We start from the raw sequence: 21,440 nt of genomic DNA on the forward strand, positions 1-21,440 counted from the left end.
TAACTTTTATTTTTTTATTTTTAAAGATTTATTTATTTAGTTATTTATACAAGCACTGGGTACAGTCAGAAGCGCGAGAGGGCGAGAGAATTCAGCAGAGCCAGAGCAGGGAGCAGAGCAGGCAGAAGGACCGAAGTACACTGCTGAGGGGAGCAGCGGGCGGCAGGAGAGGTCTGCGCGCCATGTGGGACCCTCCTCTGGTGGCCGGGGAGCAGCTGGGGATAGAACCGATGCTGCAGAGGCTGCGGGCATCCTCGCAACCCAGCGCTCAACCGCTGCACCACCGGGGAGGCCCTATATTGGCAATATTTAATAAAAGAGGAGCAGGTGTTGAACTACAGAGACAGGTTAAATTTTGAAATTATACAATATTTTTGGGAATACCATTACTTAAAACTAGTCTCTAATTCACTTCTCTGCTCTTTCATAAGATCGAATGTATAAGGGTTAGAAGGGAAATCTTGGTGATTATCTTGTCTGCTCTCTCACTTCTAGCCCCTATTTTTCCTTTTTAGATGCAGAAGCGTGGGCCCACAGAAACTCAATGATTTGCCTGAGATGAGATGAGACACAACCTCGGTGACCGGGCTTAGACGAGAGCCCAGACTCCCCGCTTCCAGACCCCGCTGGGCTGCTGCAACTCTAGCACCCCTGGGCGCTCAGGACCTGCCCTGGGATGGTCCCAGAGGAGTGTGTTTATTGTACAAACACAGCGAAGCTACTGCTCATACTACTCCCCAATCATTTCCCAAAACAATGACCAGGCCTCTGAGCTTGCTGATGAGCTTGATGCCAAAGCAAGTAGCTTCTGTGGAAGAGAAAAAATTCCCGCTGGCAATTGATTTGTAAAGCATTTTGGCAAACAACAGCTATTCCTACCCACTGGCATGCTGGAACCAGCTCTCATTGCCTTGGGAGAGCGAATGGGGGGCATCTCTTCCCACTTGTGTGCTCAGTGACCTCACACGGTCGTCTGAAATCAGCCATTGTGATGGTATTTTCACCATGGAAATTGGCAAACAATAAATTTGATTAGAAAGAAAAGAAATTGACCAGCACTTCTACGGCTCTTACTTCATTAAATCAGCAAGTACTACTAATAAAACGAAAGTATGACCTTTTGGGGAAGAGAGGTCCCACCTTCCCACCCACCCCCAAATGGAACATTCACAGCATTATCTCAGAATGTGTAAATAAAAGAGGGAAACTTGGACGCCTGCCAAAGAAATGGGCTTTGTTGAGTTGTTGGGAGCAAAGCTATATTAAGATAATTCCTCTTTACTTGTTTTCTAATTAAACTAATTGAATTCAGAGTGTCTAGGGGGAGCACAGAGACATTTATCTCAAGGGGATGATGGTCCTGAAGCCCATCAATCCTCTTAGAGAGCTAAGAAGGCAAATCCAGGGATGCCCGTTTGCAGCAGCCTTGACCCCTCCTCCTGCAGCACCCTCGTGAGTTTGGCCACTCTGGGATTCTTCTCCCCTCTTCTTTTTGAAAGGACATGTAACAATTCTCGATCCGCATTTCATTTTCACAGCACTCTATGAAGTCCATCTATTCTTTCTAAATCAAGCCAGTTGGCTCTATTTCTGGAATATTTCTCATGTGGACGCTCGTCTCCGTCGACATCACAGTGTAGGCCACTCTTTTTTCTTGCTTGGACTGAATTAGCCTTTTCACTGCCCTCTTTCCCACTACTCTTAGCTTTCTGCCCTCCAGTTCCCACTCAGCAGTCAGAGAAGCATTCAAAAATGTAAATCAGATCATGCCCCTCCTAAATAGAACCCGCCAAAGACTTACTGCTATGTAGGGCAAGATCCCAAGTCCGTATGCTGTTCTGTAAGACATAATCCCTCCAACTTCTTCAGCAGCCTCATTTAATACTTCTGGCCACCCTTGCACCTGTCCTAACTTGCTCAGTAAGCTACAGCCACGTTGGCCCTTTTACTCTTCTTGAAATCCTCCAAGCCCCTTCCTACCGCAGGACCTTTGCATGGACTATTCTCACTGCCTGAAATGCCCTCCCTCAAGTGGTCCCATTATCCTTCTTGGCATCTTATTTTTTCATAGCCCCTTCCACTCCCCGCCCCCAAAATGATCATATCTATTATTTGTTTGCTTGCTTGTTACCATCTCTCCTCATTCAAATCTAAGCTGCACTAGAAAGGCACCTTACCCCCGGATCCCTAGCACCCACAACATATGCTGCACCAGGTGGTGGTGGATATAATGAATAACTGTGAGGGACTCTCCTTTACAAATGAGCAAACAGATTAAGTAACTTGTTTAATTTCACACTGTTATTAATTAGTGTGATTGTATATTTTTTCACATCCTTATAATGTATCACTGGAGTTTTTCTTAAGTATTATTTCCCAGATATTTGGAAAATGTCAAACTTCTTTGCTCTTCTTCCCAAATAGCTCACAAAAGTCATTTGATCACTTTCAAAAGGAGACTCAGTCCATGCCAGTCTTGTTAGCATCAGCCCTGGCGGGGTTTCCTCCACCATCTTTGATGTGAGTGTTCAGTTAAAGGAAGAGACAGGGCTCCCCTGCACTGGCACTGGCACTACCACGGGGTTCAGAGCCACAGTGAGTTCTCCCCTAGTGGTGCGCCCTCTTAGGGAATGCACTGTTTCCCCAAAGTGGCTCCAGCCACTCTGCTGCAGACCGTTAGCTTTAGTTTACTTTTACAGTTGACTGCAGTTTTATGCACATTTGTGTGTCAATTTTTATTGTACTTTCTCCTTTGACCCTTTAAGCCCTAAAAATGCTGATCTTATATATGCTGCCCAATCTAATTAGCCCCTTTTAAACTCCAGATGCTTTGAATAGGGTTTTCAAGATGCTCCCCAGAAGTGTCCTCATTCAAGTGTCAGGGGCTTACCACATCATGAATTCAAGGGATGAACTTTAAAGCTATACAACCTGGAAATCCTTTGGGGTTTCTGAAATGACTTCACAAGCAAGCAGCACTGCGTCCATTTCTGCTGTTGCCAGAGCTCCGGGAGTTTAGAATGAGATCTTCTGTTTGAGGATGAAATAGTGACAATACGTAGTCATTCGAGGACAGCAACACGTAAAGATAAGGAGGCTAAACTTGTGTACATGAGAATTTGTTACACATGGTTTTCTACTTCTGGTTAGCTTTGAAATTTTTCCAAATAAGGGTTTTTTTCCAAAAATATTCAAGTTTTCTGAATCTGAATTAAATTTGTATGATACCAAATTCTGTCACATTTTTCTAAGGGTACTTTTTGTAGCTTCCCAGACTGCTGCTTGTAATATAGATAAAAAACCTAAGGATGATCCAGCAATTCTACTTCCAGGTGGAATTCCACTCAAAGAAATTGAAATCAGGCATTCAAACATGTATTTGAGGACAGACAATGAGAGGGAAAAGAGAGAAGGGCAGGAAGAGAGAGAACTTCTTTTTTTTTTTTAATTTTAATTTTAATTTTTACATTCCCCATACAATTACAACCTCTTTATTTTTACCCCAAGCCCTCCTTTTCATTGTTCACTAAGGGCCTGCTATCATCAGCGAAAGGAGATAATGCTGAATGAGAAACAGCGATCACTCCCCCAACTGCCCCCCTCCCTGCTTCTAGTTTCACCACCCCCCCCCCCCCGCCCCCAATCCATTCATTGTATGAACAATGATGGGCCTCAAAGGACTGGTGGGGTCTGTTCTCTGCCTCCATTTCGCATCTTTTGCCACATCCCTGCTGCTGTCCTTGGCTTCCGGCTGTTCAAGTGCCAAACTCGATGAGAAGCATCAGCCATGCCCTGGAGCTTGGCTGTGAGAGGTGGTGTGTTATTATTTGCCCTTGAGCTGCAGCCTGAGCTCGGGGTGGGCACCCTGATAGTCACATTGATGAAGGGACCTGGCTTGGTATGATGGTTGGAGACGGGAGACCTTGTCCTCCAAGGAAGGAAGTCAGAGGGGAAATGCCATTTGCCTTTCATTGTCCTTTGCTGTCCAGAACCTCTTCAAGCAGATTTGTGCTCTGCACCACGCAGAGCTGATCGTTCACTCACTACACTTCTAACCAAAGCAAAGTATGTTTCCTGCTGCCAGGGGCTAGTCATGTCGCTACCAGGAACATCTAGAATAATCAGGCTTCTGTCTACCTGACGGTAGAGAGCTTGGTCATCGTGGTTTTCCTAACTGCGTTCGCTGTGTTAAAGTCTGTCCCGCCGAGGATGGCCACAGGAGATCGGTCACCAGTGAGGAGATCGGTCACCTCCGCCGTGACCGGGTCTCTGCCCCATCCACGCGCCTGCCCTCACATCACAGAGCACTTCTGCTCCGCTGACTGCTTGATTTCTGTGAAGGTGGCCTGGGCCTTTTCTTTGATGGTGTCTAAGTCCATGTTCTGAAGATTCTGTAACTGCCCAAGAATGGAAGCCTTGTCTTCTTCCTCTTCTTGATCTTCAGCCACCATTTTCCGGAGATCTTCTGGCAAATCCACATCATCTCCAGCCATCTGGATCTGGTTCTCGTCCATTTCACTCTGGTGGGAAAACACGTGTAGACAGAGATCAATGAACCATTCCAAGACACACAAACAGCCATATTAAAAGTAGCAGGAAAACACAGGTCTGTTGAGAAGGAAGGAATTGGCTGGTGTGCTTGGCTTTCTCGCTGCAGACCAGGGCCAGAGGCAGAAGCTGGAGGTGTGAGGATGCTGATATTTAACTGAGCTTGGAGGCCCACACATGCGCAAATTAGCAAACTATGGGGGCAAACCATGGGGGCAAATTAGCAAACTTGCATCTCCCTCTGGAGGCGATGCTGTTTCCCTCGCCCACCCCACTCCTGAGGGTGGAGAGGGAGACCCTCCAGAGGTTACTTAGGGAATTGTTCTTTGTTTTGAACTTAGAAAAGCGTGGGTGGGTCTCGGCAGGAATGCTCGCCAGGGCAATGTGTAAACTGCTTTCCATCTCCAAGTGGATTTCCTGGTGCTCATCTAGCTCTGAGGCTCCAAGTCTCCTTGCTTTTCCAGCTGATGCTTCAAGAGACCACAGCCTTGGCCCTGGGCTCCCTTCTTTTAGTTGGCTCTCTGGGCAGAGTGGCTCTGGAAATAGCATGAGGGACAAGATGCACAAGGAATGAATAATTCGGGAGGCAGGGTCCTCACCTGAAGACCTCCAAGGGGGCGCCCTCTGCGTCAGCTGCCCAGGTGAGGGGCGCCTCGCTCGCACTTGGTTGCTTCTTGGCCCCTCAAAGTGCTTAACGGATTAATTAGTTCCTCATCAAATTGTTGTGGGATTAATTAGTTAGTTAATCCCCAGGGGCTCCCAGCCAACCTTCTATTTCTATTTATTTTTTACTTGCCTGCCCTCGGGATCCGTCCTCCTCTGGGCACTGCAGGGAGGGAGGACAAGCGTGGCTGCAGCCTGGTGATCGTCGGCTCATGTCAGTGTAGGACATCTACCCTCACTGACGTACCCCGAATAAAATATAGGTGATTTGAAAAGGCATTCCTGGGAGTTCTGGCACTGCCCCCACCCCTCTAGTTGGTAATAAGAGCTCCATGGATGTCACCAGGCTTGAACCTGGACAGAGCAGTCACGGGGGCTGGAGGGACAGGTAGTGGGGTGGACAGATGATGTGAGCCAGCCTGCTGGGTGGGGCTGCAGAGGCCTTGTGCACTGCAGACTGCTCACGGCGCCCTCCTCCCCTCTGCCTGCCACCTCAGCCAGCTGCCTCTGGAGATGGAGTTGCTTTGGGGTGACTTCCTCCTTCAGGGAGGACCTCAGTGAGGAGTATTTCATCCTTATTCTTCTTGTCTAGAGAAGGGAGGGCCATGGAGCTCCACCTTGTCTCACATCTCACAGAGGGACTCATGATCATCGCAATGGCTACCAAAGGTTTTTCTCAAATTGGGGTTCCTTGGGTCTGCAGACTAGACTTCTCCCCAGAATTTGTAAGAAACACATCTTGGGGCTTCACCCAGTCCTGCTGATTCAGAAGCCCTGGGGGTGGGACTAGGAATCTGTGATTTAACAAGTCTTACAGGTGACTCTATTGCTTGCTAAAGTGTAAGAGCTTCCGCTCCACCTTTCTAGAAGACAGGGGCTGTAACTTACTTATCAACGAGCCTCAGAGTCCAGGGGAGTGTCTGGCCTGAACAGACAATAGATGCTCAGTGAATGCTGCAGTGAGCCATTGTCAGGGACCACCTCAAACTTAATACCTAAAAGTGCAGGTCCTTGTTGCTATAAAGAGCTCTATTTTCAAGATTTATCTGTCTTTTCATAAGGACAGTACATTCTAGAGGTCAAGTGCTGGCTTGAGAATCAGATTGCCTGAGCATGAAAGTTACCCCCACCACTTACAGGCTGTGTGAGTTTGAACACATTACACAGCCTCTCTGAGCTTTATTATCTATAAATTGAGGTTATATCATTTGTCTTATAGTTTAGGATTAGTTAGACAACTGAATTATTTGGAGTTTATGAAGCATGTCCCAGCGATTCAAAAATGGCGTAACCCTCAGATGTGGGTGGAGGATTTGTACTGGATAACTGCGTCTCCTGCACAGGAAGTCAGCCCCATCAGAAGAACTTCTCTCTTTGCACTCTCGGACCTCAGAATGGCTCCTTGACACATACACAGACCGTGTACTGATCCTGATGGGGCTGTTCTCTGTGCTAGCACTGGAGAGGGATGAAGCGATGCACGGAAAGGAGGAGGCATAGAGACAGAATGTCTCACGTTATCAATTAAGAAGCAACTGTTTATTGATAAGGACACTCTGCAAACAAAAGACTGCAAAAGGCAAGGACAGATGAAAGCCGTGCAGAGAGGCCCCGCCCAAATCAACATGAACGGGTGATCCCGTGAGGAGTGGTCGAAACAACGGCACCATGTCTCAGGCAATTCGCGAGGCTTGTGGACTCCATGCCCGCGGTCCTGAAGCCTCTCCCAGGTTTGGGGAGCCACGGGGAACTCTCGCCCTGAGAAGTGGCAACTCTTCTCCTGCAGATGACAGATTCTGGGACCCTCCAGCCTGGGTTCCACCCACTCCGCGCGGTCAGCCGCCCGACCCTGGCCAGTCTTCCCTTTTCTGCTGTTTGAATTGTGTGCTGGGTTCTGGAACGTGGCTGCCCGCCAATAAATCCATGTTGTGGTTATTGCCTTGGGCTTGCAGCCTGGGTGGTAGGTGAAACCTTCCCACTTCATGGAAGTTAGTCTTCTAGAGATCCCGCACCTGATAAAACACCCTTACTTTTCCAGCAAGCGGGGCCTATTCTTTTCCTTCTGGTCCTAGGCCCTCAGTTCTGGGCTCTTCTCAGTGGACCCAACATTCCTGACCCCTGTCAGGCCCACCCTTATATTTGTGGGACCTAAAGCGTGAGCCACGACGGAGGTCCCGGCTCATGGCACTCTTCGACCCTGGCTGCAGCCTTCAGCAGGAGCCCCGGTGTGCGGTGCCCAGTGCCCGAGCTCCTGCCCGCCTCCATTTCCTGTGGAACGCAGGCTGGTGGCTCAGGGCAGCCTTAGAAGGACCAACCTGGCACAGGGACCTGCTTAGTCTCTGGAATACATTTAAGCAGGGAATTCAGGGCCCTGGATAGCTTGAGTGTGGCCTCATCCGAAAGGCGTTAAATCTTGCCTCCTCATTTTCAGGCCATGTGACCTTGGGAAGTCCCTTTGCTTCTCGGAGCGGAGCTGCCTGTTTGGGAAGGGGCCTCATCTTCCTACCTTCCAGGGGGACAGTGCGCGACGATGTAAGACACGGAAGTAGCCACAGTTCAAGGGTGTGGGGAGAAGGAGCAAACTGGGCTGGTGCGGCCTGGAGAGGAGAAGGAAGAGCAGGCCCCATGGGGCCTCTGGGGCCTCCTGGCCCTGCCACCAGAAACAGTTGCTTGGAGGAAGGGGGTTCAGTGTCTCGGACCCTGCTGGGCAGCCCCAGAACTCCCAATCTGATGGAGGCTGGCCAAGAAAGGGGCACGGAATTGTATCTGTTTTTTTAAGAGGAAAATTTTAAATTCAACTCCAATGGGGCTTTCCACGTAAGGTGTTTAAAGTCTATTCTTTGGATAGATTTTCTTCTGTCTTCATGTTTATTCAAAGCAAACCATGCCCTAAATAGAGCAGACAAACACCAGGTGTAACTAAATCATATAGCTCAGCAGGAGGCTCTGCATTATTCTTCAGCGACTAACCCAGATTGACAACTCTGTTAATAGGATTAGTGCTCACTGTGGAACTGTTTTCTCTTATTAATTTGGCTTGACTTACATATACATTTCGAATTGGCTAGGGAGAGAGGCATGTTTGTTTTTTGATGTAATTTTATGGCTTTATTTAAGACATGATTTCCTCTAGTTGAAGAAGTAGACATCTCAGTGATGAGGTGAAGAAACCTATGTATTTTATACAAAATTATAATGTTAAATCCAGACTTGCTTTTTTCATGAAATTTTATTTTAATATAATTCTGTGACAGATAAATGCCTTCTGTTGTTTCGGATCCTTTGTTTTCGAGATGTAGGATTTTCCCAATAATGTCAATCATTTGGCAAAGCTTTTGAACGTGAGTGTGTGTATGTGTGCATTTGCTCAATTCCCACGTATCAGGCACCACACAAGGCTGAGGACAAAGACGAGAAAGTCAGCCATCCTCGTTGAGATGTGCACAGGGTGGTGGGTGAGAACGTTCAGGACCGAGACAATATAAGAAGAAGCCGCCATTTGGACTTTATAGGAGCGTGAAGAGGGTGGCCCAAGCCAGTCTTAGGTGGGGTGAGCGAGCCACAGAAGATTCTAGAACAAGTGACACTAGACCAGAGTCTTCCAGGAAGGAAAGGCACACAGGAAGCAGGGGTTAGGGGACAAACCAGAAGGAATGTTCAGTCTAGGCAGCGAGTAGAAGGAGGAAAGGCTGGAGAGACAGGAGGCTTATCATGGCGTCCTGGCTGGGGAGTTAGAACACTGGTCTCCAAAGTTTATTTTTTCAAATAAACAAGGGAGGAACAAGACCAGGTTTACATTTTGGAAATCTCACTTTTGAGGGGAACAGAGGGAAAAACGATGCAAGAGCTGTCCTAGTAATAGGGCTGAGGCATGGAGAAGCCCACATGTGGGGCTTCTCCCACACGGGAGGGGCCTTTGCCTCTTGGGCTTGAGGGCTCGGGCTGCGTCACCCTTTCCTGAGAGCCCAATGTCCTTCCCTCAGTCAGCGACCCAGGGGAGCTCTTTGTCACAGGAAACACCCGCCACATCATTTCTTCAGAAAACACAGTTCTGAACCCAAACGTGATGCAGTTATCTTCATTGCACCTGACAGCTCCTGGGAAGACATTTTCCTCAAATCTGCTCTCCGTCAGGCCTGGGGAAAGCACAGGGCCCAGAACTGCCTCCTGCTGGTTATGTCACTGGCTGGGGGCGGCAGGGAACGTGGCGAGGTCCCGGGCAGTCCTCCTCAGCAGAGGACAGGTTGAATGTGTCCAGTTCCCTGCAGACGGTTAATACTGTCCCCACAGCTGCTGGCCTGGGGTGGACATTATGAGCTGGCACAGGGCTGAGAACTGGGCCATCAGCGAGGGGAGGGAAGGTTGTTTGTTGTTGGAGCCAGTGAGGATGTGAGTCTTGCTTTCTGCGCGGCACTGCCAGCTTCGTTAGACGCTTAGGCGATGTAATCATGGCTACCATCTTGGGGGTGGGGGTGGAGGAAAAGAGGCATGAAAAAGTACTGGATGAGCCATGAGGAGGCTCCGTCCCGTTTGTCACGGTAGGACTTGTGACCTCAGCCAAGTTCCTCAATTTACAAGAGTTTTAGGACCACACAGTGAGTTTTAGGACTTAAGACATGTGCTTTTCTGTGTATAAAATAGACGTTCAATGAAAAGAAATACCACTCAGCAGCTGGCCAAGGAGCCAATGCCTGGGGGCCGCTGGGAGCCACACCTGCTCTCGGGAGAGAGCTGAGAGAGGGCTGGGGGGGTCCCCAGCTGGCCCTGCCTCTCCTGCGGTTCTGGCTAGAGTTAATGACATTACTATTTGTCCATATGTCTTTGAAAACTTTTTTAAGAGTCACCATGTTATATATGACGTCTCCAGGGTTTAACTGGAAATCTGTACCTTTAACGAGCTTCATCCATTTCATCCACTCTTCTTACCCACTGCTCCTGCCATTTTCCAATCTGATCTCTATCCATGAGTTTGGTTATTTCAGATTCCACATATAACTGAAGTCGTGTAGTATTTGCCTTTCTCCATCTGGTTTATTTTACTCAGCACAATGTCTTCAAGTTTCATCCATGTTTTCACCGACTTCAGAATGACCTTTTATCTAGCCGAATAATATTTCATTGCACAGACAATTATCAAGATGACCTTTTTAATTGCGGTAATCATAGGAGTAATCAATAAGCACAGTAAGCAAGATGGCAACCCCAGGAAGGGACATAATGACTCGGGAATCTGTGGCCCATCCCCAGCTGGGCAGCTCCTCACCAGCCCTGTCCTCCATCTACCACCCCCCACCCGCTGCTCTATGATCTAGCGCTGACTGGCCCTCATCCCTTTCCTGCCAGTGCACTGTGGAGACAGTGCCATGGTCCTGGCCTTTTCCAATCACAGTGATGCCCGTGGGCACTGCCTCCCCTCCTGGGCCTTGCTCCTTATTAGACCATCTACCACTTCAATTCCCATTGGGCTTCCAGGTGGCATTCTCAAGGGTCTGCATAAGAGTTCTGCGAAACCAAAGACAGACCTAAGAGTTGCCTCCAGTCCAGGCCAGCGGCAGTAGCAAACCTGGAGGGCACTGGCCTGATTCAGCATTACCATGGAAGCAGCAGGGCTGCAGGTCTTACATGCAGGTCTTTAACCCATCTTGAATTAATTTTTGGGTAGGGTGTGAGATAGTGGCCTAAGTTCATTCCTTTGCATGTATTATACTCTTGGCTCCATAGTCATAAATGACCTGACTCCTCCCAGCCTGTCCTCACCCCTGCCCCTCACTGCACTGCCGCCTCCTGGGACAGCTGCTCCCTGGAGGGCCCACGGGCTGGAACTAAGTAGCAAAATAAAGGACTTCACAAAAATAAAAGTCACCTCCAGATATTAATTTTTGTTCCCCTCCATCAGCAGCCCACAGTTCCCGGGAAGAGCTGAGAACACCCGCCGGGCAGGCGGTTCTCGGGGCCTGGAGGGTGCATGTCCCAGCTGCTGCCCCACCCTCCGCGCGGGGACACCAGGGGGCTCAAGCCAGCCGGATCTGGTCCCGCGTGGGCGGCCCCCGCGGCCCCTCCACGGAAGCGGCCGTCTGGCTAGGGCTGGAGGGGCCTTTCTGCACAGACAGCAAGTCCGGCTGATCTTGGCGTGGGAGATGTGTCTGTTCCCCAACCCCCCTTCTAGTCATGGGGGCCCAGTGGTGGTGCGGAACTTCTGGGGCAGGTGCAGCCTTGAGGTCGGGGTGCTAGCCGCAGCTGGTGCTAGCTTGACTTGCTGCGGGACACTTCCTATTAGTCACTCTGTTATGGAGATTGTGGGTTGTGTTCACATGTCCCTGTGCTTCAAGAAAAAGCAGGCAGTTGTATTAGCATTTTTAGTACTTTTCACACTGAAGGCAAATTGTTGAATATGTGCAGAATTGTGCAGAATGCACAAGATGGGCAGTGTGTGCAGAATTCATTTTTACGAAATGCAGCCATGTTATACTAGCGCCCCAAGGGGACGCCTTCAGAAGGTGAACTCTTCCATGCAGGCGCAAGGGCAGATGCTTCCAGGTGACATTTGCATTTATATACTAGGGTTGTGTTTGGAATTTAGTCCTAGATGTGTCGGTCTCTTCAAACCATTGGGCCACGCAGGAGAAGGAAAACCTCGTCCCCGGCTGTTGGTGGTGGGATTCTGTGGCCCTTCACTGTACAAATTGTCCCCTAAAGCTTACTGCAGTTTTCAGTCACATAGAGTCAATCTTGCACCCCCAATTTTTTTTGGTGGAGGGATGGGCACCTTGAATATAAAAGTAGAAAGAGGAGACTTGGGGTAGGAGAACTGCATGCAAAGTCTTTTGTAAGTGGCTGTTTTTCTTGCACCCCAGGCTGGAGGCAGGGGCTTCAGTGCTGCAGTGAGCCCGCGGGTTCCACCGGGGCATGTTGCAGAAGAGAGCTTGGCCTCTGGGGGAGTTTCAGGAAGTTCACCAGACACGGAGTGGAAGGCACAGTATTTAGAAGTGTTCCCCTCATCCAAATGCAAGCATGAGTTTTGCTCCCTGGATGAGACAGGGAGCATTTAGGGGTGGATCTCTCCCACAGGAGGGGGTGATTTGACTCATGGGTGACTTTAACAGTGCCCTTGCCTGGACAGGGGTGCCTTCCCTTGTTGAGTGCTGGTGGCTTCTGAAGTCAGCCTTCCCTGGGATGTGCAGGGGACCCCGCCGACTTGGAGGTGGTGCTCGTGCTGTGGAGGGATCTACTTCGGCTTCTCCAGGTGGAAGAGGCTTTCTAAGGGTGCGTGCACCCCTGCCTGTGAAGATGAACGCTCAACCCAGAAGGTGCAGGTGGAGTCATTTAGTGGGGCTGGGGAAACCTCAGATGGCGGGGGAGTGGAAGAGCGAGAGGAGCCCAGCACTGGGGTCACTGTCACCCCAATACAAGCCCGGAACAGTGCATAAGAGCCCTGCATGGCCTGTCCCCTCTCCTCTTCCCGTCACCAGAGCCCGCGGGCGTCTGCCCTCAGTAGGCATGAGACACATCAGATGGAGCCAGCAATGGCCGTCACTGCAACCTCATCTCCAAAAAGGGGGACCCGATGGCTCCTTTGAGACAGAGGCAGAATGTCATGGAGGTCGACCTGGGGTCTGCCTTCCTGGGGGCGGGGGTAGCCTTCGGCTCATTTCCTCTACTGGAAGAGGAGGTGGTGTTAGAAAATCCAGCCGGGAAGCGTCAAGGAGCTGATCCCGTGCCTGGCTTAGAAAGAGCTCAGCCAACCCCAACTGTTGTTCTCTGTGTATTTAGAGAGTTCGATCATTTTTACAATGTTTACGTGAGAAACCGCATCGACGGGCTCGACTCCGTTGTGCTGAGAGGAAAGGACAGCTGCTGGAGCTGCATGCCTGCAATCGAATCTTTGTGACCTTCAGTCCAATGCTCTTGTCACTCCATGAAGATGAAGATGGAGACAAGGTAGCTGTACTGAGGGATCACACACACGTGTGTTTGCCTGCATGCCTGTGAACACACACCCAGGCACTCATGGGCATGAGTCTTTGCTGGTCATAACTTCATTTTTTATGGCCTATAATAAAGGCTTACCATGTCCAGCGTCTTACCTTTGGGAGCCTGTGCTTTGCCCGGACGTGAACTCTGAGGCAAGCCCTCTCTGCCTTTCTGTGTTTAAAGGCAGCGTCTCGCGCCATCCTTCGAGGAAAGAACAGAATAAGGGGTCAGAGGATAAAGAGGACTCAGGACATCCCAGCCCCTTCTCGGAGGAGCCAGACTCGAAACACCCTTGTGAATTCCCTGGGAAAGCGGGAGCTGTTCCTTTCCCCCCAAACATCTGCCTGTCTCTCCTGCTGTGGTAACTGAGTACAGACCCCAAGTCCTGGAGTCGCTTGGTTCTGGGCATCTCTTGATGGCCGCGGGGGAGAGGGGCAGGGTGGTGATCTTCACGCAGAGCTGAGCTCACCATGTGACCCGAGAGCCCCAGCAGCAGCCTCACAGGAGCGTTTGGTGAAGAGCAGCTATTGGGCCTGACCCCAGGCCTCCCGTCCCAGAACCCCTGGGGACAGGAGGGGGCTACGCTTTAAACAAGCTCCCTGAGCAATTCTTATGCTGGAACAGGACTGTCGTCTTCAGGACAGGTCCTTTGGAGGCACATGGTCCTTGGGGATCTAATGTCACCTCCTCTGGACCCCAGTTTCAGGACAGTGTTCCCCTCCCGGATCTGGAGGTGGCAACCACACACACTTGAGGGCAGCTTTCCAATGCCCTGGGGCGACTAATTGGACTCTCTTGCTCATGTGCCGTGGACAAAAGCAGACACCTCTGGGGACACCTGTAATGTTCACAGTAACCGCAGCCCCTCCCAGCTGCCAAGAAGTGTGTCACTGGAGGCTCCACTTACACCCTCAGCCTTGCCCTCTGGCTGTACCGGGCAGAACAACACCGACTTCATGAAATCTCTTTCCTAGGAATTTGGGGTTGAGGCTGAGAGGGACAGCGATCCTGTGTGGCTGGAAGTACCAAGTGAACTTGGAGGCCGTGGCTGTCTTTTCCACCAGCCACGCAGTCTGGGTAACCAAGTGAAGAGTCCGCGACTGCTGAGAAAGAAGCACAGGGCAGATGCAGGAAGCAGAAGCAACCACCAGAGAGGGAAGAACGGTGCTTGTGGTTTCCCAAGAATGTTCTGGTTCTGGTTTAGGCTCGTGTGAAGACTGGTGGGATTTCTGCTCATGGGTTTGGTGAAGAATCTTTGCATAAAGCATTATTTTCAATAAAACACATTTCCTGTTTTTTTTTTTTTTCCTCAGGTGGATAAACTTGTTTCTATTTCTGGGCTTTGAAACCATCTTAACCATTACCTAGAAGGCTGAGGGAGGGCTGGTGTGAAGCCATCAGGTTACACTAGGGGTCCCGGGCCCAGAGGCCCTCTCTGAACTCATTTCCCCATGCAGAAGGTCAGGTCTGGCGTAGGCATGAGACAGCCTGCATGCAGTGTCATGGTTTTGGAAAAGGAAATAGTGACACTCCCAAGAGGCCAGTGACCTGGGCAGAAGGCCATCATTCTCCCCAGTGTTTTACCATGAAAAGTTTTAAATAAAAGGATTTCACCGTGAAGCCCAAATACGCAACATCACATTGTACAGTAGCATCTTCCTTGCTTGTTTCCTCACCTGTCTAGCCCTTTCTCTCCATTCATTTATCCATCTTATGTTTTTTTTAAAAGATTTATTTATGCATACAAGAACTGGGGTACAGGCCAGAGGTGTGGGGGTGAGAGGATTCACCAGAGACAGAGTAGGGAGCAGAATAGGCAGACTGACTGAAATACACTGCTGAGGGGAGCAGTGGGTGACACAGGAGAGGTCTGCTGTGCCATGTGTGTAGCTCCCTGGCCAGCTGGGGATGGAACTCGTGCTGCAGAGCCTGCAGACAGCTTCACAGTGCTGCGCTTAACCCCTTGCGCCACCAGGGAGGCCCCATCTTATGTTTTGATGCATGTCATGGTTCCAGACTTCAGTAAACTTTTCATCAGACTCTTCACCATGCCTACCACTCACACCACTCTGCATTTGTTTATAGTTTCTCTTTTCCTTTGAAAATTTTGCGTGCAATTAAATATATAGACTTTAAATAGTTAATTTTATATGTTAACTTCATTGGCACACAGGGTGCCAGATTAAACATTATTTCTGGGTGTATCTATGAGGATGTTTCCAGACGAGATTGGCATTTGAATCGGTGGACCAAGGAAAGCAATTGCCCACCCCAATCGGGAGGGGGTATGTGGGAGGGCAATTCCAATATGTTGAGAACTTACACAGAACAAACGGGTGGAAGAAGGGAGAATTCGCTGCTTTCTGTTGACCTGCCTGAGATTAGACATCCACCATCTCCTGCCCTTGACTCCCCCCGAAAGTACCAACTTATACAATCAGCCCCCAGTTCTCAGCACTACACCCTGGCTTTCTGGAGTCTTCAGCTTCCTGATAGCAGATTGTGGGCCCTCTCAGTTTGCATAATCATGTGAATCAATTCTTTATATTAAATCTAATATTAATGCATACATGTGTACATACACACATATACATATTTCTCCAATTGGTTCTATTTCTGAGTGTAACTTGAACCCCTATTAGAATCTAAAAACATTACAATAGGGGCCTCCCTGGTGGCACAGGCAGTTGAGCTCAGTGCTGTGAAGCTGTCCACAGCCTCGGCAGTGCTGTTTCGGTCCCCACGGGCCGCGGAGCAACCCACATGGCGCGGCAGACCTCTCCTGTCTCACCCGCTGCTCCCCTCAGCAGTGGATTTTGGTCATTCTGCCTGTTCTGTTCCCCACTCTGTCTCTGGTGAATCTTCTCACCCTCCCGCACATCTGGCCTGTACCCTGGTTCTTGTATAAATAAAATAAATCTAAAAATAATAATTAAAAAAAAAAAAACATTACAGTGGCCTGAGAAAATTCCCTCATTCTCATCCCTAGGTAGCACCTGCTCCCCAGCTTGATCGGTGATTCTTATCTTTTTTCCAGATCATTATCTTTTTTTTCCAGCACAGACTGACTTGACTTGTTCCAGAACTTGACACTCATGGAGCCATGCACTATGTATTCTTCACTATGTATTCTTTCACTCAGCATAAAAGCTTCTGAGATCTGTCCAGGTTGTTTTATTTATCAGTATCTGTTCCTTCCCATGGCTATGTGAGTAGATCACCTTGAGTAGATCTACTATGTGAGTAGATCACCTTGGGTTCATCCATTCTCTGCTGATGCAAACTTGGACTGTTACCCATGCTGGCTTGCTGCCAGGGAAGCTGCTAGAATATTTTGGTACATGGCTTTTTGTGGACAAGTATATTAATTTCTACTAGGTCACTATCAAGGCAGAGAATTGCTAAAGTTAAGGAAGACCGGGTTGAGTAAGTTTACTTGTATTAGAAACTGCCAGACTTTTTTCCAAGTGGTCACACTATCGCTCAGCTCATCAACTGGAATAACTAGTTCTACTTGCTCCACATTCTGGTCAACATCTGGTACTATGTTTTTTTTAACTTTGAACCATTCTAGTGTGTGTTTATTTATGTATTATGGTATCAATTTTAGAGTTCTAGACATTATATAACTCAATAATGGTATTAATGAGTTATATAGACATTATATAATTCAATTATGGTGTTAATTTTAGACATTTTGGTGGTGCACTTCAGTGTGATTTTCATTTTTGTAATGACATCTATTTTCATGTTTCAAATTGACTATTAATCTATCTCCATTGACCCTTTTTTTTTCTTGCTTTTTTACTGCAATTGTTCATATAGCTTAGAATGTCTTTAGTTTTTGGGGTTACATCCTTTGTCAGATACATGTTTTACAAATACTTTCTCTCCATCTGTAACTTGTTAATTTATCTTATTAATGTGTCTTTGATGCATAAAAGTTTTTAATTTTAATAAAAATTTTGATCATTTAAAAATTATAGTTATTTCTTTCAGGGTCATGTTTAAGAGGACTTAGAAAAGTTGCAAAGGTATTCTATTCTTTTTCTAAATTCTTGATAATTTTAGCATCTATATGTAGGTCTGCAATGTCTATCAAATTCATTTTGTGTGTGTAGTGTGAGGTAGGGATCCAAGTTCAGTTTTTCCCCCTTGTTTCAGCACCACTTATTGAAAAGACCTTCTTTTCTCTGTTTGATTATTTGGTGACAATCAAATGACTGTACAAGTTCCATTTCCCCCACCCTCACTCCATACAGACCCAGATTCCAGTCCTCCAGGGTCTGTTTACTAATCACTCATAAAACCAGATTGCTCTGGGGCCTCCCTGGTGGCGCAGCGGTTGAGCGCTGGGTTGCGAAGCTGCCCGCAGCCTCTGTGGCGCCGGTTCGATCCCTGGCTGCTCCCCAGCCACCAGAGGAGCGTCCCATATGGCGCGCAGACCTCTCCTGCCGCCCGCTGCTCCCCTCAGCAGTGTACTTCCGTCCTTCTGCCTGCTCTGCTTCCCGCTCTGGTGAATTCTCTCACCCTCCCACGCTTCTGACTGTACCCAGTGCTTGTATAAATAAACAAATAAATAATCTAAAAAAAATTAAAAAAAAAACCCAGATTACTCTGTTTACTGTCACAGTAGCTTGTCTCCTGAATTGAGCATAAATTCCTGCAGAAGGAACTCCAAGTCCTCTATCTCAGTGCAGCCCACACTGTGCAAGCCTACAGCCAGCTCCAAAAAGTGACCAAGTCAAACAAAGCTCAAGTTACAAATGACACCATAGCAAATATAGTAACTTTTCTATTAGTACTAAATAGTACATGTAGTAAATTGGGTAAGGTAAAGGGGAGTTTTAATAGCATGGAGAGAAATGAAGGGGTAAACAAACTATTATTTTACTTAGACCTTCCCAAGTGTCCTATTTAGGTACATACCACTTTCAGTACTATTACTGGCACTGGGAGAAAAAAAAAAAAAAAAAAAAAAACAACAACAACAAGTAAAATAAAAAAAAATGTGCTGTAGAGTACACTGTTGAGATGTTTTAGTTAACAGCCTACTCTTCCAAAATGATGAGGACAGATTTAGGAGGCTTTTATTTACTACATTCACTTAAATTGTTATATATATATATATAAGAATGTCTATAACTCTGTACATGTAACTTGGGATGAACCATTTTTGATATCTTTATGTGGCATTGTAGTTGATGAAGCTCTTAAAAACTCAAGCATTAGGCCACAAGTCCCTCCTTGTGTGAGGAAGCAGGCTGATCCCATCATCTTGCTGCTACATACATATCATCAATATAAATTTATATAAGGGCCTCCCCGGTGGCGCAGCGGTTGAGCGCTGGGTTGCGAAACTGCGCGCGCGCGGCCTCTGCGGTGCCGGTTCGATCCCCGGCTGCTCCCTGGCCACCAGAGGAGGGTCCCACATGGCGCGCAGACCTCTCCTGCCGCCCGCTGCTCCCCTCAGCAGTGTACTTCGGTCCTTCTGCCTGCTCTGCTCCCCGCTCTGGCTCTGGTGAATTCTCTCACCCTCCCGCGCTTCTGACTGTACCCAGTGCATGTATAAACAAAAACAAACAAACAAACAAACAAACCAGCAAACAAATAAATAAAGCATGCCTCTATAAAAAAAAATAAAATAAATTTATATAAATTTATAATATTTAGACACAAACATACACACCCAACAGTTGGCAAATTACCCAATCCACTGATGGGTCTAGATATAAAATTAAGGAAAATTTTGTCATTAGCCACAGCTAAGCAAATTAAACAGATGCTATCTCTGTGATAGGACTTATTGCTTGGACATATTAAATACAGTTTTGTGTGATCAGATGTATAGTCTAAATTCTGATCATTTTCTTCGCATTGGCCCACTTGAGTTGCAAGCATTTGGTTCTATGTCTCTACTTTTGTTTCTTCATTATACTTGTGTCCCTTTGACATGCCATCAGCAAAACAAGACAATAACCAGGAAAAGTGGCTTCTTTTGCCCAGTGTTATCCTAACACCAGCATCATTTTTGCAGCTGCATTTTCTTTTTTTTTTAAATGACTTTAATTTACAGCTGAGCAAAGCATAATAAATTCTAGGTAGTTGATAAGCCACAATTTCTTTTAGAAAAAATACAATAGACAAGGTCTCCATTAAATGTAGGCTTTTGAACTTTCTTGGTTTCCTTGAGGTCATTAACCTTTTCACCTATAATCATCTTAGCTATGGGACTTAAGCAACGATTACCTAATTGATCATTAGCAAAGTACCATCATGACAAAAAAATACTTTTCTTTTGTAATATATGAACATTTAACCTCAAGCTTGATGCTTCTTAGTTCACTATTAAAAAGTTCTTAAATTAACTCTCTACCTTAAAAAATTACATAGGTCACACTTAAACATTTGAATCACTCTTCAGTGGGGAAACATTGTTGATATTTACATTCCATCATACCCAACTAAAATGTGACTATTATTTCATCTTCAGTTATTTTATATAGTCAGGAGAATGTCTTTAGCTTTTGGAGTTACATGCAGAAATATTTCGGGGTGAAGTAATATGATGTCTATAATTTACTGTAAAAATGGATCTATCTGTCTGCCTACCTAGCTATCATCTATCTACTTTAATAGCAATCATGTTGACTTTATGTCATAGGTATATATGGGTATTCATTATACTGTTCTACTTTTATCTTTAAAATTTTCATGAAAGACAGTAAAATTTACTTAGACTCTTTGAGAAGCCAAGTCTTATGACATAATTATCAGGCTTCATTTTCTAAGTTTATTCTGCATGTGTAAACTCAAGAAGGTGGCCCTGAATGTTCTTTGAAGCCCTCTTTCAGGTGCTAAGTCTGGACTCTTATCATTTGAAAGCTTTCTACTGGTCAGGAGGGTGAATTTCAGGAAGATTATAGTCAGGCTTACAACTTTTCATCTGAACAATGAAATTAAGGCAGTTAAAATATACCTTGGCCAGAAAATATTAAGCTCCTGATGAACAGCATCTAGGCTCATTATGACTTTTCATTAGCATTCCTGTCAGTAAGATGTCATAACTACGGATGCTCAGAAATTGTTCCTTTCAGCAGAACACACTCTCCTAAGGCTAGATGTAAATAGAAAAAGGAAAGACATGTAGCAAGAAGAAAAGAGACTGGGGTGATGAAGAGGGTATGGCAAGGATTACTTTGCTGCTTTGAAAGGGAAATGAAGTCGATGTACTCACTTCTCCTCAATCACTTGCTTCTGATACTCCTCGTATTCCTCTCTATTCATTCCATGAGCCGCTGCAGGATCAGAAGCACCTCCTTCTTTTTTTTCTTCAGACCCGCCACCAAATCCTAAATTCTTTATCTGGTTACTTATCACACTTTTCATAAAGAAAGCCATTGTTTCTACCCCAGAAAAATAAAACCTAAACTCAGACAAAACCCGAAGAAAAACCAAATACAAAATCTCTAAATATCCTCAGCGATAGCCACACATTTCTGAGCAAAGGGCCCCGCACAGCTTCATCCACTAAAGGGTGTGATGACAGAGAAGAGTGGTTTGGGGCCGAGCTGGATTACAGGAGAACTCCTGAGCATGGAGGCAGATGGTTCAGATTACTAAATCACCCCAGCAGATGCAGCTTGCCCCCTTCTGCATTAAAACACTAAGCTCATTTCAGAGGGTAAAAAATCCCTCACATTATCAAACCCCCCTCCCTACCCATTTCTAAAATTTAAATTGTAAGCACAGCAAGACTTCATCTAGAGTTCTGTTTCAATGAAATTAATCAGAGCTGACTGATTACAGGCCTGTAATGGAATTTCTAAATTCCACGCTTTGAGCAAAACATCCTGTTGAAAACAGAGTCCAGTGAAGCTCAAACCCAAAATGCTTCATTAAGCAAAAAATAATCCTTTGATCCATCATTTTATCTCACTGGACTCTTAAGTTTTAGGCCAGGAGCTGCCTTTTGGCTGGGTTGTCTCGGTCCTGCCTCAGTAGTTACTGTGTTCATACATAAATTATACCCAACTGAGACAAGTCCACAGGGCAAGCCAGCGGCTCCTTCACTGACATCTGGAAGATTTCCTCAGCCACCTCCTCAGACATGTTACACTTCTGCATGGAAATGACTTGATGCTTTCATGCAGCATCTTTCTACATAATGGGTCCCCTTTCCTCTAATCTGCAGACCACTCCTAGGTGCTCTATTCCAGCTCACTGGTGTACTTGAGAATGACTCGATGACACTTTGT

General features: G+C 46.9%; 1 protein-coding gene across 1 annotated transcript; it reads right to left on the reverse strand.

The window, feature by feature from the left end:
* Positions 1–4,292: 4,292 nt before the first annotated feature.
* On the reverse strand, positions 4,293–20,583 carry CPLX4 (complexin 4; the record flags this gene model as incomplete). The annotated part of the gene is made up of 3 exons (XM_084252902.1): positions 4,293–4,520; positions 13,296–13,383; positions 20,420–20,583. The coding sequence occupies 3 exons, from the start codon at positions 20,581–20,583 to the stop codon at positions 4,293–4,295; spliced, it is 480 nt and encodes a 159-aa protein (XP_084109028.1).
* Between the last annotated feature and the right edge of the window lie 857 nt (positions 20,584–21,440).

The sequence above is a fragment of the Talpa europaea genome (assembly GCF_964194135.1).
Source record: "Talpa europaea genome assembly, chromosome: 13".
NCBI lineage: Eukaryota > Metazoa > Chordata > Mammalia > Eulipotyphla > Talpidae > Talpa > Talpa europaea.